Source organism: Colossoma macropomum, unplaced genomic scaffold (assembly GCF_904425465.1).
Source record: "Colossoma macropomum unplaced genomic scaffold, Colossoma_macropomum, whole genome shotgun sequence".
Lineage (NCBI taxonomy): Eukaryota > Metazoa > Chordata > Actinopteri > Characiformes > Serrasalmidae > Colossoma > Colossoma macropomum.
Genome location: NW_023494809.1, coordinates 9,303,772 through 9,321,865, shown reverse-complemented (window position 1 = coordinate 9,321,865; position 18,094 = coordinate 9,303,772). Strand labels below are relative to the sequence as shown.

At 38.8% G+C, this 18,094-nt stretch overlaps 1 protein-coding gene across 1 annotated transcript; it reads right to left on the bottom strand.

Moving 5' to 3' along the window:
• Positions 1–1,347: 1,347 nt before the first annotated feature.
• LOC118798521 (neurexophilin-1) lies at positions 1,348–17,573 on the bottom strand. The gene is made up of 2 exons (XM_036557904.1): positions 17,520–17,573; positions 1,348–2,085 (listed from the first exon to the last, which is right to left on the bottom strand). The coding sequence occupies exons 1-2, from the start codon at positions 17,571–17,573 to the stop codon at positions 1,348–1,350; spliced, it is 792 nt and encodes a 263-aa protein (XP_036413797.1).
• Between the last annotated feature and the right edge of the window lie 521 nt (positions 17,574–18,094).

The window sequence follows — 18,094 nt, the reverse complement described above, 5'->3', positions numbered from 1 at the left end:
TAGTGTGTTTTTCTCCTCAGTAATGGTACTTAGATCAAATATACATGCAGTTTTAAAGTGAAATGGTACAGTTATCCAGAAGAAAAGTAAGGAAAGTCACTGTGATAGTTGTAGAGTAGCCACACCTTTGCAGCAGTGGTCCACACTGTAGAAGAAGATGTAGATCCACAAGAGACTGTTTTCACATGACATGCTAAGATGTAGTACTTCCTATTAAATCCTTAGGCCTAATCCCATTTCACCCCTCGCCCATACCACTTAGACCTTATATCTCCGTTTTGTGTGTTCATGCCTAGGGGTAGGGTGTCTCAAGTGTTGTTGAGATAGAGAGGTAGGGTGAAGTGTTAGGGCTACATGGCCCTCCAAACGGAGGTTTTTCAAGAGGCACACTCCAGTCGGATTGTTATGAGAAAAAAAAAAAGAAAAAACAGCAAGATGGCTGTACAAGAGACCAAAGAAACCCACAAATGTGAGGATTTTCTCTGTTAAAAAATTACGATAACCATTGTATTATATTAGTTTAATGTCGCTTCAATGTATTGTACTCCTTTTCTTCATAACAAACATTTCCCCTTTCCACCTTAAATGGTCAGGCTTCAGAACTGCTGCACAGTTTAAGGTGAAACAGGAAAATTTGAACAAGAAGCTGGCAAATAGCTGACTTCAGCTTCATATCACCGAAGAATTAGGGGTGGGCAATAAATAATAGTCGCATTATTGAAAGCATATGATTACCTAAATTTAACAAAAGAGCAACAGTGAGGTTGCTGAACTTTACCCCGCTCTGCTATCACTACAGACTGGCAGGGTTGCCTACAGAGCAGCGCTGGTAGCCTGTCAATGAAGTAATGTTCTTTTTTTTATTTGAGGGTCCCATTTCGTAGGGGACAATTTCAACCACTACCCCTTGTAACTTAGTTCTAAGGGGTTAAGGTGACACTCGAAAACAAGGGGTAAGGGTTAAATTAGAAATGGGATTGGGTCTTAATGTTCTACGCAATCTACAGTTCTTACCTACAAATCCTGTTTCAACAGAATGTCTGTAAATCAAGGTTTAGGAAATCATATAACTGGATGGAACCTTCGTTTGCAGGCCATCTGTGGAAGCAAACTACACTATTAAAAATGAAGGTTCTAAAAAGTTCTTGGAAGAACCCTCCACTGGTGCTCAGAAAGGTTTTTTCACTTTAACAAGACTCTTCACACGTTAACATCTAATGAACAAAAATGATTCTTTAAAGAACCATCCATTGACAGGTTCTTTAGGCAACCAAAAGTGGTTCTTCTGTGGCCCTTTTGCCATCTTTTAACAATGTATTTACAAACGTTGCGTCTGTATTTTCACAGTCATCCAGAAGGAAAGTAAGGAGTGTCGCTATGGTAGTTGTAGTCTGGACAGACTTTCTGCAACAGTTTGTAGTCCACGCTGTAGAACGCAATGTAGACACAGATTACTTTGAACGGTTTGGCACAAAGCCATGACACGTGGCTGTGGGTCTGCTGGTGGTCGCAGCTTTTAGAAGGGTTGTTCCTGCACCATGTTGTCCTGCTGCTCTGCTCCACCTTCTCCGATTCAATCCTGCAGTTAAACAGCTTGGACTCTACCGATTCCCCAGTTGTCTCTTGCGCCAAACCAAACTCCACTACCTTAGTGGGCGGGGCCAGTCCAACAGAAACATTCCCCAAACCGGTGGTGTTGCACAGAAAGTGAACGCTGAACGTCCCGTTTCCATGATCCACAATCTTACCCTTGATCAGCAGGTCCAAGGAAGCCGTCCTTACGTTGCAGTGGAAGTCTCCCCAGCCAAACATCTTCCTCAGTTTCCCTGTCTTTATGGGTGGGCGTCTCCTAGCCCGCTGGCCCAAGGGATGGAGGCTAGTGTCAGGGAGTTGCCATCCAAGGTCCTGACCAGATCTGAGCTTACTGTACAACGGCCCAATAAGGGGAGCATTTGTACCATTGTCAGCATTTGAAGTTTTCAAACTGGTCTGATCAACACTGAGTTCCTTCACTGCAAACTCAGCACTCTTCTGATCTTGCTGAAGTTCAGGGGTCTCCGGTGTGCATCCTTTGACATATATAGTCTGTCAAAAAACACAGTAAATCATGTTAAAATCATGTGGCAAAAGCAAAGTGGAGCTCCAGTTCCCCTCAAGAGCCTCCACTGTAACAAGAATCCAATGAACAAGTACAATTAATCGCAATCAACTACACAAAATAATGCTATTAATCACGATTAACTACACAAAACTATGTGATTAATTGTGATTAACTGCACAAAGTAATGCGACTAATCATGATTACACAAAAGAATGTGGTTAGTTATGATTGGCTTCTGAAATAATGCAATGAACTGTGATCAACCACACAAAACCATGCGATTAATCATGATTAACTATACAAATCATGAATGCCTGCACAACTATACAAAATCATGAATGCCTGCACAAAATAATGCAGTTAATCACGATTACCTACATAAAACAATGCAATTAAACATGTTTAACTGCACTAAACTGTGTGATTAATTGCCATTCATTACAGTGATAGTTTGACAGGCCTAATTTATTTATCTAACTGCATAATTAAATACATTGCATGTTACATAATTCATTACATATACAAGCATTTTTCATTCTTTATCAACAGGTTCAGGAGGTCAGAATTTCCCTTTGTTTCAATGACCAAAATGACGAACAAAAATGCTTATAATAAAATTTCTCCTCTTAACATATAAAAAGACAACATGCTTTTGTTATTGGCCTAGCAGAGCTAAATGGAGAACTGTAAAAAGGTATTCATTTCAAAGAAAGTTCACTTTCACGACTTGCTTGTGTCTAAGTGGCATCTCCAGCAAGCCATTCAGAGGCGAGATGGGACATTTACTCCCTGACTCCGACTGGGACGGCCTGACAGCAGATTTGTCTTGTGCAAGCGAGGCGATTTATAAGTTAGTCTGCAGATCAATACTCCAAATATTACAGTTTGTCACTCGCCAGAAAAGCTCCTCGGCTACGACAGGAAAAGTCAGAACAAGGTCAGTTTTAGAAGAACTCAGGACAAACTGGAGAGATATCAGATGCAGCTACTGTACACCATGAATGATTGTATAGCTTCAGCAGAAGATAGGGTGACCAGACGCCCCGTATTTACCGGCACAGTCCAATAACTCAACATAAGCTTAAAGGAATTTTCCTGACTATTTTGAAATAAAAGAGTCTGATGTAGTGAAAACACTATTTATCATAGAGCCCATTGCTAATAATAAAAAGTCTTAAAATGGCCCTTTTGTAACATTCATTCATTCATTACTTTTGTGATGTCACAAAAACCAACACAACTAAATACTCTTATTCAGCCTACAGCGGTTTGGCCCACCCATTCTTGTTGAAGCTGTAAGTTGCGTTTCAGCCTGGACTGCCTTTTAATCAAGGCAAAATACAAGTCAATCAGAAGAGATCATTTACATATAGTCATTTACATATAGTCGACTCCAGAATTATCGGCACCCTTCATAAAAATGAGCTAAAATCAATATGGCAAGAGTAACAGCACGGAGCCACTTTCTGTAATGCTTAACAAAGTTGGAGAACAGTTTTTGAGGGTTCTTGGACCACGCCTCCATGCACATTTTCTTGATATCCTTGATTTGCACTGACATCTTCGAGAGGTTTGAAGACACCACAGGTTTTCACTTGGGTTCAGATCTGAAGACTGAGAGAGGGCCCACTACATAACTTTGATTTTGTGTTTTCGCAACCATTTCTGTGTGGATTTTGATGTGTGTTTGGGGTCATTATCATGCTGAAAGTCCACCCACAGCCCCCTGGCAGAGGCAGACAAATTTTGGGCTAAAATCTCACTCACTCACATACACACAATCTAAGCCACTTATCCTTCTGGGTCACAGGGGTGGGGGGTGCTGGAGCCTATCCAGACAGTCATTGGGCAGAAGGCAGGACACACCCTGGACAGGTTGCCAGTCCAACGCAGGGCAGACACACATTTACATTCTCACCTAGAGGCAATTTAGTGTGTCCAATTGGCCTGACTGCATGTCTTTGGACTGTGGGAGGGAACCCACACGGACACAGGGAGAACATGGCCACCCGGCTGGGGAATCAAACCCAGGCCCTTCTTGCTGTGAGGGCGACAGCACTACCCCCTGCACCTATACTTCCAGGTTGATAATGTATCCAGTGACTGGTAGATGCAGCTCATTTTAAGTAGCGGTAAAGACAAACAGAACAGACTGGACCAAAATAGGGTCAATAAGGGTAAAATACTGTTGTATTTGAGGTTGTAATGTTAAATGTTTTGGGGGGAAATAGGGTCCATATGCCTTTGAGAATTGCAAAGGTGCCCCTTTTTTCTGCTACTGCTAAGAAAGAAAACACAGAGAGAGAGAGAGTGAGAGAGATAGAGATAGAAAGAAAGACATTGAATGAAAAAGTCTGTTGGGAAAACTACACTTTGCTTTCTGCTTTATCCTCCCCATGGCTCCGCCAATTCTCCTAATTTTATGTTAAGTTTAATTTCAGTGCATGAAACTCCTAATAAATGCCATCATGCTTTGGAACTCCACCGTGCTTCAGTGTGATTTTGCTGCAATGAAAAGCATGGTAAAATGACTGGCTATCACCTTATAGCAGCTAGCCCTGACTCTGAGACACTTCAGAGTAAAAACATTCCCCTCATTCCCATTTACAAACAGGAAACAGAATCAGAGAATGAGGTAACACGAAAACCTAATAACACCCTGGTTCAGCTTTAAGAATTCGCCATTTTCTAGCTTTTAAAAGTTGATAACAGTCATTTAAAACCCAGTGCATGTATTGTTAGCTTGGCGCTAACATTAGCCTACAGCTGTTAGCACTATCATAGCAGATAAAATAAAGGCTACTTATAAAGTAACTTTTTCATTGAACACTGCAGTGAAAATGAATGGCTGGTGTTGCTCATGATGAAATTACAATAAATGAACCGTATGCAGTCCAGTTAATGGTGAAGTTATCAGAGTGGAGGGATCAGTTTAAATAGAATTTAACAGCACCAGAACAGTTTAGTAGCACACGTTTGCCAGTATCCACAATGATGTGCTAATAGTTTACTAGTATTTAATAATGGACATGTAGAGATACACACTATCTCAGTATTTAGATGTTTCATCACAAGATCACTGGAAATGTTCTGGTTTCTTCAATATCTTGGTTAAATAACTCTTAAATCAGCATCAGGTACAAAATCCTGTTGTGTTAGTGCAGCACTGCCAGTGTTATCCACCCGGAAGCTCTGTGTTGTTGTGATGTAACACAGATTTGTCCTATTTAATGGAAATCATTATGCCTTTTATTTTCATAAGAGCTCCTGCGCCACGAGCAGCAAAAACATCCCCAAAGCATCAGTGATCCACCACTGTATCTGACAGTGCGTATCTGGTGCTTTTCATTATATGCAGGCCACCAAACATTGTGATGGTGTGCATGACCAAAAAGTCTGATTTGTGTCACATCTGACCACATCACATCATTCCATTTGTAGTTCCAATGACATTTTGTTTGTTCAGGTGCTGAATTTTGTGGCTTGCTCTTAGGAAAGGCTTCTTTCCTGAAAGTCTTTCAAAAAGCGTCTGTTCATTGTGGTGGCATCTGACAGTGTATTCAGTGACTACTGATGTATTTATAGCTATTTCCTAGTCTGTGCAGGTCAACCTTCAGTCTCTTGAGTTGACAGCTCTTTGGTTTTACCCGTGAAGATGGATGATAAAGGGATTCACGTGTGTGTAACCTCATATTTACACACTGGGGGAAATGGGAAGCGGTTCCTGGAAACTAGGAGCAATAAAATGAAATGAAATAAAATAAAATAAAATAAAATACAATAAAATAAAAATTTCCCCCAAAGATGGAAATTTCTTTGGTTTTATTTAAAATATTTTTTCAGGGTGCCAATAATTTTGCCCCATACCTTTCTGAAAGAATACACTGTTCTAGATAAATGGTGAGCAACTTCTCCAAACATTTTTAAGGAACATTTGAATTAGATTATTAGTGGATCTAATGAGTGGATAAAATATGAATATGTAAAATAGTAAGAGTAATGTAGAATACAGGCCCTTTACTCAGGGTATAAATATATATATATATATATATATATATATATATATATATATATAAATGCAGTAATAAACACAGAAATCATCGGTGTCATATCAAATTTTTTTTTATCATGCCATTTGAAAACACCAGCTGTGCTTTACATTATGTGAATATTTAATAATGATGGACCAATTACTTGGAAATAACATCGTTACATTAAAGAGAAATACAACTGACTGATTTCTACATAAAATCATAGTGAACTGAATAGTAAAAATCAATCAAATCAAAATAAACAATTAAAATTGCAACAATATAAAGCAGATTTTCCTAGTTCAGTAAAAGCTCTTGGCACCTGAAGGGTGATCCAGTCACTGGAACAAGTCTGAGAAAACGCACTACAGGGTGATTCAAAAAGATTCATCCGATTTCAAAATGATTTATTTCACTTGTAAATCATTACAGAACAATGCAATAAATTGTAAATGGTTTATGTGAGCATAAAGTTTATTATGTAATTTTACAAGTGCTCAATATAAACCTCCTCCAGCTGTACGGACAACATCAACGCCATAGTCAAATTCCGGTGATAGTCAGAAACTCTGTGACCCCCTCTTTCAATTGGTATGTGATTGGTTCCTAGACGCCTCACGGTTGAACAAATAGGGTGTTTTGAAATGAGATGAATCTTTTTGAATCACCCTGTATTTACACTGTGCATTTTTGTGATGTATGATGTCATATGGCCAGTAAGTGCTTTATAGGTAAAAAGAAGGCAATGTGTGTGTCTGGCTTCTTTTAATCTTTTTATCTTTTTTTTGTGTGAGCCATGAGTTGCAAAAGTTTGGGAACCCCTTCTGGCTTTGTTCATATTCAGGAATAATTCAACTTCCAGTTACCTCAGATGGAGGCATCGCACTCGGCTGGTCTTGACAAAAATTTCAGAGTTCACCTTAAACCAAGACCACGGCAAGACCGAGTCCAAATGGGGCCATTGTTGAGACCAAGACCGCTAGTTTAAGACTGAGTTTTTTAGGATAGTTTTGAGATTAGATTTTGGAGCTCAAACATATTTTTAAAATTCCTGCAGGATGGAGGGATACATCTAGATTAGATTAGATTAGGTTAGATTAGATTAGATTAGATTAGATTCAACTTTATTGTCATTATGCAGAGTGCAGGTACAGAGCCAATGAAATGCAGTTAGCATCTAACCAGAAGTGCAGTATTATATACAGTATTATTACATATAAAGTGCAGGAAAGTCACTGTGGTAAGTGTTGCTGTGGTCACAATATGTACAATTAAGGACAGTAGAGTGGTAAAAAATATAGATATTGCATGTATAAATATGCATAGAAAAATACAGAGTGAGTGGAGCGAATGCAGATATAGATAGTATGTACTGTGAGATCAGCATATCGCTGCTGTTGTAAGAAAACCTCGTATCTCCAAAATGGTAACTTTACAGGAGAAGAAAAAAACCTACTTCACTTTTAATGTAAGTCATTGGAACCAAACATTTTTCCAAGTCATTCTGAGCTGTTTCTTTTGGTCCATTCTTCATGAAATTTTCAAATTATGTAAAAAAACTGTAAAATGACAAAAATGGAGATATGAGGTTTTCCTCCGTAAATGTGCAAACATGAATAGTGCAATAATATTAGGACTTAAAGTACAGTAACTGTGCAGTGAGTACAAAGATGGCGGTGTGATGTTCAGCAGGCTTTTGGATACTCAATAAAATGGCTATATTTGCATTGTAGATGTCACAAATCCTGGTTCCTGTCAGCACCACTGTGAAGACGTCAGAGTCAGTGATAATGCACTGACTCTATAATGCACTTTAAAGCACTCTAAATGACTGAATTATGCTGAATGTTTTTGCTTCTCCTATAAGCGTCATTTCAGAGATACGAGATTCCATTACGACAGCGACTCTCGCCGTCCTCCTGATGCTGGACGATGGAATAACTTAAGCTGATTTGAATTATGGAGCAGTTTTCATAGTAAGCTGTATGTTTAATTATGTTATAGTCCAAAAACATGATCAGCACTACTTAGCGGATGGAATCCAGCGTCTAATGAAAGCGCCGTTAATTAAATCCTCCTCTGGAGGCCTTTGGATGGTAAATCGTAGCTATAGCTTCATTACTGACTGAGTTCCAGGGTGATGAGGAGTGTGACCAATAGCTCATAGCTCATGAACTCCTTTCACATTCGATAGTCCGTCCTATTCACACTCATTTAGAATCGGAGCCCCATAAGCACGCATGAAAAATTGCTTTCATTGTGAGCTGGTGATTACCTCTGGGCTGAAACACCTTCATCTCCTCTCTCTCTCTCTCTCTCTCTCTCTCTCTCTCTCCCTCTCTCTCTCTAGTGCTTTGAAGAGAGTTCATATTTGCACAAGTGTGCCGCTTTTACTCGCTGTTCAAATTCTGTACAGTTTTACTTCAGAGGCTTTTCAGTAAACTTTTCAGATCGTTGTTGTTTACATAAACAGACTACTGAAATCTAATATCACTGAATCTGCATTTCCTGAAGGAAATATAGAGAAACTCATTAAATAATATTTGTGAGGAATCGGTCACAGAATTCACATTAATAATAAAATAGGAAAGAAAGAAAGCATGGAAGGAAGAAAAGAAAAGAAAGAAGGAAAGGAAGGATAGAAAAGAAAGAAAGAAAGAATAAAAATAAAAAAAAGGAAAGAAGAAAAAGAAAGAATAGGAAGGAAGAAAGAAAGAATGGAAGACCAAAAAACAGAGGAGGGAAGTAAGAAAAAAGAAGGAAGAAAAGAAAAAAGGAAGGAAGAGAATAAGAAAAAGAGACAAAGGACAACAGTAAGGATAGAACAGAACAAAAGAAAGAAAAAGAGAAGAAAAGCAAAAAAGAAAGAAAAGGAAGGAATAAAGTAAAAGAATGGAAGAATTAAAAAGGCAGGAAGCAAGAAAAAATAAAGAAAAAAGGAAGAATGGAAAAGAAAGGAAGAAAGCAGGAAAGAAGAAAAACAGACAAATGAAAAGAAAAAAAATGGAAGGAAAGAAGAGAAAGATAAAAGTCAAAAAGGAGGGACAAAAGAGAAGGTAAAAGGAAAAGTAAAAGAAAGAAAGTAAAGGAAGAAACAGAAATAAATAAAGGAATAAATAGAAAGAAAGAAAGACAGGAAAAGAAGAAAATGGAAAAAGTAAAAAAGAAGGAAAGAAGGAAAAAGACATAGAGAAAAGACAGAGGGTGAGGTTATACGGCCGCAGTAAGGCTGAAGGGGAGAGTGTGTTCACTGTTCAGTGTTCAGTGGATTAAACAAGCTCAGCCAATCAGCTTCAAGCACATTATGACATCATCAGCTGTGTCAGTGAAATCTAAACCGTGAAGATTCCAGCAGACAAATTAATAAAAATGTATTTTAATCTAAAATACTTTAAAAGTATAAAGGTTGTGGAGAACAGATCTCACTGAAATTGTCCTAGACGTTGTTTGAGTCCATGTTAAGGGATTTGAGCAATCTAAAGTGCGTTAGGAGAAGAAAAAGAAGAAGAATAACAGGAAAAACAACACACTGCTCGCCTTCCGAGAGCTGCGAACAACTCATTGAAATTTCCCGAGTGGCTCATGGTGAGACAGCGTCAATGAAAGCGCCTCCTAATTCCGCCCCCCTGCAGCTCTCCATTAATGAGATCAATTACTCAAAAAATTACAAAAACTCTCGTCTGTTTCTCTTAATTTACAATTCATGGGTTTCTGTCACTCAGTGCAGGAGCTGCTCTCTTCTGCCAAGAAGCGCTGACACATAATTAACTCTCACACAGAGAGTGACAGTCGTCTGGAGACGCCGTGAGCAGGATGAGGATTTCTAATGGCTCTTCACTCCGAGCCCTTTTGTAGTGGATCAGGACTAAAGAAGTCTGCAGATTTACAGGATGAAGGTGTTTTGATAAGGTTTGACAAGCGTCTGTGTTGTCGTCCGTCTCACTGAGCTGTAGAGAAACACAAAGATGGAGACGAACGCTTTCACACAAACAGAACAGCGATCATCCTGTTCAGCCGGAGATGAACTGCAGGTTGTGTTACAGTGTTATAAACAGTCTGTGCTGTTGATAATTACTGGTGTTTTAGTGCAGGCAGTAGAGCAGACGCCCTTCACTCTTCATCTGCTGCTCAGCTAAACTCACTGATCTTCCGTTTTCTGCTTAATTTGTTTCTGAAGTCAGAACGCTTTAATGTGAAAAGGTTCACTGTAGAGGAACCAAAGGCACGACTAGAACACAAATACAGACACAGGAAGAAGTACATCCCATAAAATGTAGAAAGAAAGAAAGAAAGAAAGAAGCATAAGAGAAAAAATGAAGAAAAAGAGAGGAAGGAAGGAAGGAAGCGAGAAAAAAGAACAGAAAAAAGAAAGAAGAAAAAGACAGAAAATGAGAACGAACGATAGTAAGAAAAAAGGAAGTAAGCAAGAATAACAAAGAAAGAAAGAGAAAGAAAAAGAGTAAGAAAGGAAGGGAAATTGAAAAAAGGCAGAAAAGAGGGCAGAACAAAGAACAGAAAAAAGAAGTAAGGAAAGAAAAGAGGAAAGTAAAGAGGCAAAAGACAATAGAACAGGAAGAAAAAGAATGAAGAAAAAGAAAGAAGCATAATAGAATAAAGGAAAAAACGAAGAAAAAGCAAGATAGGAAGTGAGAAAAAAAGAGGACAGAAAAAGAGGAAGAAAAAGAAAGAATGATAGTAAGAACGAAGGAAGTAAAGAAAAACAAAGGAAGAAAGAAAAAGAGTAAGAAAGGAAGGAAAGATGAAAACAAGGCAGAAAAAGAAATGAAATAAAGACGGGAGGAAAGTAAAGAAGAAAAAGACAGAAAAGTGAAGGAAGAAAAAGAAAGAACAGAAGAAAGAAAAGAGGAAGAGGAATGAAAGAATTGTAGAAAGAAAGAGAGGAACTAAGCAAGAAGAAAAAAAAGTAAGAAATGGAGGAAAGATGAAGATGAACAAGATGAAAAAATATGGAGGAAGGAAGAAAGAACAGAAGAAAAAGACAAAAGGAGTTAAGAAAGAAAGGAGGGAAGGAAAGAGAAAAAGGAAGGAAGATAAAGAACAGAAGAAAGAAAAAGAAAAGAAGAAGAAGGAATGAAAGAAGAAAAAAGACAAAAAAAAGAGAAAGAAGGAAGGAAGCAAGAGAAAGAAAAAGAGCATCAGCTAAACAAACAACATGTATAGATAAACGTTCTGTAACAGAACAAAAACAATGGAAATTTTACTTCATTCATTTACTTAAAAAGTAAATAACTGAATTTTCTGTCTGTTGAAAAACTAAGTGCACCCCTGATTTCAGTCACTTTCTACCGCCCCCTTTGGCAGAAACAACTAAATGCGAGCGTTTCTGTCTACCAGTTTCTTCCACTGGGAGAAATTTCTGACTATTCCTGCTTGCAGAATTCTTTCAATTGTGCAACGTTTGAGTGGCTTCTTGCTTGTACAGCACATCTCAAATCCCTCCACACAATGGGATTCAGATCTGAGCTTTGACTAGGTCCTCCGTAACCCTCCAATTCTTCCTTCTGAGCCACTCATTGGTGGATTTACTTGTATGCTTGGGATCATTATCCTGTTTGAGGGTCCGCTTCTTCAGCTTCGACTTTTTTACAGATGGTCTCACATTCTCCTCAAACACTCTCTGCTATGAAAGAGAATTAATAGGCTTTCACCAAACACGGTTTCTGGTACTGTGGCTAAACAACTCTTTAACTTGTCTGTCCAGAGCACATGTTTCTTGCCTCATGGTAGATGCATTCAGCTTTACATCAACAGTAGCAAGAGCTAGCTGCAGATCTTGTGATGACATTTTGGGGCTCTTACAGACTTCTTTTAGCATCTTATAGTCTCCTCTCAGGGTAAATTTGCCTGGCCTGGACAAGGTGACAGTGGTTTTAAATCTTCTCCACTGTAGACGATGTTCTGGACAGTGGAATGATTGATTTCCAATATTTTGGATATTTTCTGAAACCCCTTCCCAGACTCACAGGCATCTACAACTGTGTTTCTGAAGGCCTCAGAGAGACTCAGGCATGATGATACCACACACTCCAATAACAACAAGCAAACCAGACCAGATATCTCAGATGTTCTCTAACGGCGTTCTAATCATTAGCACCTGATTGGATGCCCCTGATTTCCATTTGACATGTTTGAAGTAGTGATATATTTATGGGGTGCACTTACTTTTTCCACATAAGGAAATTGCATTGCTGTTTAGTTCCATCATAGAGAGGATGGCAAACATGTTGATTCTAAGTGTCACTTGTTAATTGATATCCCCTTTATCTATCAGCACTGTTTAAATGAAGACCCGATATCTGTATCTCCAGATATGCTGAAAAAGTCAACTTATCATTGGTTGTACTTACTTCTTTACACGACTGCATAGCCATTTATGATCAAAAAAACAACCAGTGAACCTACACGTCTTCTGAGTTTTATATGTAATGCTGATGATGGTAAAATAGTGATGCATCTAAAAAAAAAATATGTTTTTAGGGACTATTTTGCCTCACAATGCCCTGAATGTACCTCACCACCATTAACAGCTTGAAAAAAAATGTAGGCCAAAACCTCTTGAAAACAGTGTTCCAGCCATCAGGCAGCGTATTCATAGAGATTTCATGTAAAAACGTTCTGTGATGGAGCTTTTAGAGGCATTAAACTCTTCGGACGCCTAGTTCCATTCACCACCACTGTGAAGTGTTCTGAATCTGTTTCTCTAGAACACATCAAACCACTCTGAATGACTTTGTTTACATCTTAATGACTGAATTATGCAGAAGTTTTGTAGAAGTTGAAGACATTTCTGCACACTTTGGACAGTAACAGCCTCTAATCTTCTGAGAAGGCTTTACACTAGATGTTGGAACATTGCTGTGAGGATTTGATTGCAGTCAGCAGAGCATTTGTGAGCTCGGCTACTGATGTTGATGATCAGTTCTGGATCACTCTACTCATCCCACTCCAGAGAACACAGTTGCTCCTCAGCCCAATGCCTGGGGGGCTTTATACTCCTCTAACCGACACTTGGCATGGGATATGATGACCTTAGGCTTATGTGTGGCTGCTAGAGCAGTGGTGGGGCGGGGTTTGGGGAGTATAGCTCCAGCAATAGCAAAACAACCTTCCTCCTAAAGACGCAAATACCTGCCCTAAAGTGAGGTGGAAGCCAAAGACATGGCAGAAATTTTGGGTGACATATGGTGTGGCCAATTAAATTTCAGGGGGGTGGAGGTGGGAATGGGCCGGCCACTCTGGCCACCCCTTTAAAACTGTGCATGTTTTAGAGCATCTCATTCTATTGGTTAATGCTTTTATAGGCAATGAGTGCATCTTAAAGTAACTGAAGTCAGTAAATAGGAGGGCTGTCTGGATACTTTTGGACATATAATGTGAAAATTATGTGATCAAATCTGAATGTAACCCACTTTAACTCTTCACTCTTAAACATTTTTGGTTTTCAGAAGAACCTTTCAGAGGATGGCTCTTAAATTGTAAATGATGTGTGTTTTTCCAGTTTAAAGAACCTCTATATAACACAAATGTTCCACACAAGTTAAGGTGGAATACCGGATCTCCAGGATGACTGAGGCTTACATATACATATTTCCTCTTAAAAAAGCAATAATCCGTTTGGGGATCAAGCAGCATGTCATCTCTCATTCCTATTAGTACTGAACGGATCGGTGGGCTCAGCTGGGAGCTAGAACTGATACGGAGCCTCTGGAGATGAAGCTGGACTGAAACGGTTAGATCTCAGGATCGACTAAAGGTGGGCGATATTACAAAAAAATATAACAACACAATACAGAATTATTTATCATGATATTTACTTTCTTTGTTGTGAACAAGATGGAATGGAGAAAATGGAGAAACCAGCATAAAAGTGAAATTAGAAAAAATAAACGATTTAAGAAGGAAGAGGAGAAAAAACAGGAACAAACAGTTGGTAAAAAAATGAAGTAATACAGTGAGATGATGTCATAATGGATGAACATCCAATCAGCTACTCATTACCATGCATACAAGCAGTTACTACACTGGGAGTTCTTTGCATGATGAAAACATTCTACAGATTGATGGAGAATGTGTTGTAGATGGTACTACATAGAACGGTTCTTCTATTGTTATAAGCTTGACATGGTAATAAAACAAGAACCTTTTTGGTGCTATATAGAACCCTTTTCAAAATAGTTCTATATAGAAGCACTGTCTCTACTAAAGAACCCTTGAAGAACCATCTTTCTTAGAGTGAGAGTGTGCATACAGATCCAGGCCTCAGTACTGAGAGCCATATTACAGGAGATGCATTATTTATTACTGTTGCCGTATTTAATGCAGACTAATATCTACACTAAAGATGAAATAACACAGAGCAGCACTTTTTCTGATTGCTAAACCGGAGTGTATTAATGATGCCTGCTAAAGCTGGTCTTTATGAAGGGGTACTGGGGGCTTCACTACTCACAATAATTAAATCTCTATCACAGAGGATCATGCGTGCCCCCCATCTGCCCCCAGCTGCTTACTGCTCATCGAGCCTCGCCGACTCTTTCAGTGCAGCTTCTGTAAACAAGTTCATAAACATGAGCAGCAACTTTCATTACATCCTACACTCTTAAAAAAGCTGGTTCTTAAAGTGTTCTTCAGTAAAGACAATGGTTCTATCTCGAACTGTGAACACTCAAAGAACCCTTTGCATGATTAAAGAGTTTTTCATATTGATGGAGAATGTGCTGTATATGGTTCTCTGTGGCACCAAAAGGGGTTCTGCTATTACAACCCCATTTCCAAAAAAGTTGGGATGCTGTGCAGATTGTAAATAAAATAGAATGCAATGATGTGTTAATCATGTAAACCATATTTTTAAATGAAAATACTACAAAGACAACATATCAAATGTTGAAACTGAGAAAATGTATTGTTTTTTTAAAAAAAATTGTGCCCATTTTAAATTTGATGCCAACAACACGTTCCAAAAGAGTTGGAACGGGGGCTTGTTTACCACTGTGTTTCATCACCTCTCCTTTCAACAACACTCAGCAAGTGTTTGGGAACTGAGGAGACACTGCTGTAGTTTTGAAAGTGAAATGTTTTCCTGTTCTTGTTTGATATAGGATTTCAGCGGCTCAACAGTTCGGGGCCTCCTTTGTCATATTTTTCATTTCATAATGCGCCAAATGTTTTCAGTGGTGACAGGTCTGGACTGCAGGCAGGTCAGTTCAGCACCTGGACTCTTTTACTACAGAGCCATGCTGTTGTAATACATGCAGAATGTGGTTTGTCATTGTCTTGCTGAAATAATCAAGGCCTTGAAAAAGACGTTGTCTGGATGGCAGCATATGATGCCAAAACCTGCATATATCATTCAGCATTAATGGTGCCTTCACAGACTTGCCAGTCACCCATGCCATGTGCTAATGCTTCCCTATACCATCATGAATACTGGCTTTTGAACTGTGCATTGATAACAAGCTGAGTGGTCTTTATCCTGGAGAACACAGTGCCCATGATGTCAGAAAAATTTTGATTTGTCGGACCACAGGACACTTTTCCACTTCCCCTCAGTCCATTTTAAATGAGCTCAGGCCCAGGGAAGGTGGCAGCATTTGATGATGAAAAGCAAAAGTTCTTTGCTATTTTACGTTGAGAAATGTTATTCTTGAATTTATGCACTATTTGCTCACACAGTCTTTCACAGAGTGGTGAACCCCTCCTCATCTTTACTTCTGAAAAACTCAACTTTTTGGAACGTGTTGTTGGCATCAAATTCAAAATGGGCATATATTTTTCAAAAAACAATAAAATTTCTCAGTTTCAACATTTGATATGTTACATTTTGCACAACGTCCCAACTTTTTTGGAAATGGGGTTGTAATAGCAGCTTTTGGTTGGTGTTCATGGTTCTACATAGAACAGTTTCTTTACTAAAGAATCTTTTTCAAGAGTGTGGAACTTCTGGCCACCTCAGGTATGGAAAGTGAGACAGTCAGCCATCATCAGTCAAAATTATCAATAAAGCATCAATTATGCTTTATGGTGAAATTCTTCCATCAGGGTAGTGACCAATCAGTTATGAGAGTCTGATGATGCTAAATTTAATAATGAGTCATTATATAATTATTATATATAATTATTATCTTGCCTGAAACAGGTGAGTGAATGTGTGCTGGGTCCCTTCAGCAGTGCTGCTCTGTGAGCTATATTATGAAGTAGGCTATGCGATAGTAAGATGAGTTAACTAACAAAAATTAGTCAGCTATAATTGTTTATATTGCAATTTCTTGTAACAGCTGAATACATGTATGTGTTGTAGGTTCCCTTATAAATTGCTGAGCTTTCTAATCATTAGACTTGTGTATACGCTGTAATGAGCCTAAATGAAAAACTTATGGTCTTTACATGATACTACTTTACATACTACTTTACATGATCCTGTCCTGTCTTTCAGTTCACTTATATATATATATATATATATATATATATATATATATATATATATATATATACACACACACACACACACACATATGTATATGTATATGTGTATATATATATATATATATATATACATATATATATATATGTGTGTGTGTGTGTGTGTGTGTGTGTGTGCATGACAATTTTATGCTGAATGGAGCAATAGAATGCTTTAAGGGTTCTGTAAAGCTGTAAAGTATATAATTATACTGTGTGCAACCCCAGTAAAATCCCTAAGTCTTACCTGGCCAATCATTCTATAGCAATTGATGAACATTTGGGTATAGATTATAGATTTGATGGTAATATTACTTTTTATTTTTACCTAGTAAAAAGAATGGAGTACAGCATACAAGAAAGAATGTTTTTAATGCAAAGATCAGGGTAATTCTCTGAGTTGAATTAAGCCAGTTAAAATGCTGAACTGGCACTCTTTTAATGGAATGACCTCCTGCTGATGAGAGGTTAAAGTGCATATGCAGCTGTTTTCATACATGGTATTACGTGCAAAGTGCTACTCTTTTCCCTAAAAATGCATATTTTCAGGTTTACTACTGTTTTACCATCATCAACATTACATTTAAAAGACGCGTGTAGGTTCCCTGGTGGTTTTGAACAGTAGATAAAATGTGTGTTGTTGACTATGTGACTCCTGGTTCGCCACCACTGTGAGTCTCCACAATGAAGCACTTCACACCAAAACACACTGAATGATTTTGCATTATGCAGAATTTTATGCAGAATTTCTGAAAAGCGGATGGAGTTCCCCTTTAGACTATAGGTGCCGCAGCGCAGTGGAGCTGTCCGCGGTGCTGAATCTCCAACCAGCCTCCAGCAATCAGCGCTTTAAACTGAATCCCAACAAAACAATGAGCAAACATGTAGAAGGAATGTGAACATCTTACCCCGCAAACGGCGCGCAGGATCGCGAGACATGCCAGAGCTCGCGCGGAGAGCATCCTTGAACAGTCTTTCTAACTTTTCTCACCACGTTTTACCGCACGAGCCACAAATGCGCGAGACTTCACAGCCGCGCGCGTTCATTCATCCTAAAAGTGAAACAGCGGCACGAGACGTCGACCGTTTGTGACAGTCAGACCAGCAGGAGAGGATTTCTGAGGAGGGACGTGCAGCTGAAGCTTCACGCTCGCGCGAGCTGCGCGCTCGTGCATCCAGTAGCAGAGAGTGAAAACTCTATATGAGGGACGGGGGCGCGTGCGAGGGATCACAGGTGCAACGTAAGAAGTCACTGAAGGGGAATTCCACCGATTTTTCAAAATTTGTGCTTAATTTAGTCGCTGAGGCGTAAACAGAGTCAGAGTGGTTTGGTGTGAAACGGTTCACTGTAGAGAAACTGAGTACAGTGGTGCTGATAGGACAGTGCAGATGTGGACATTTTATTTACTATCCAAAACCACCACGTGCCTACATGTGCCTTCTGAGTTTATATATGTGATGTTGATGCTTGTAAAGTAGTGAT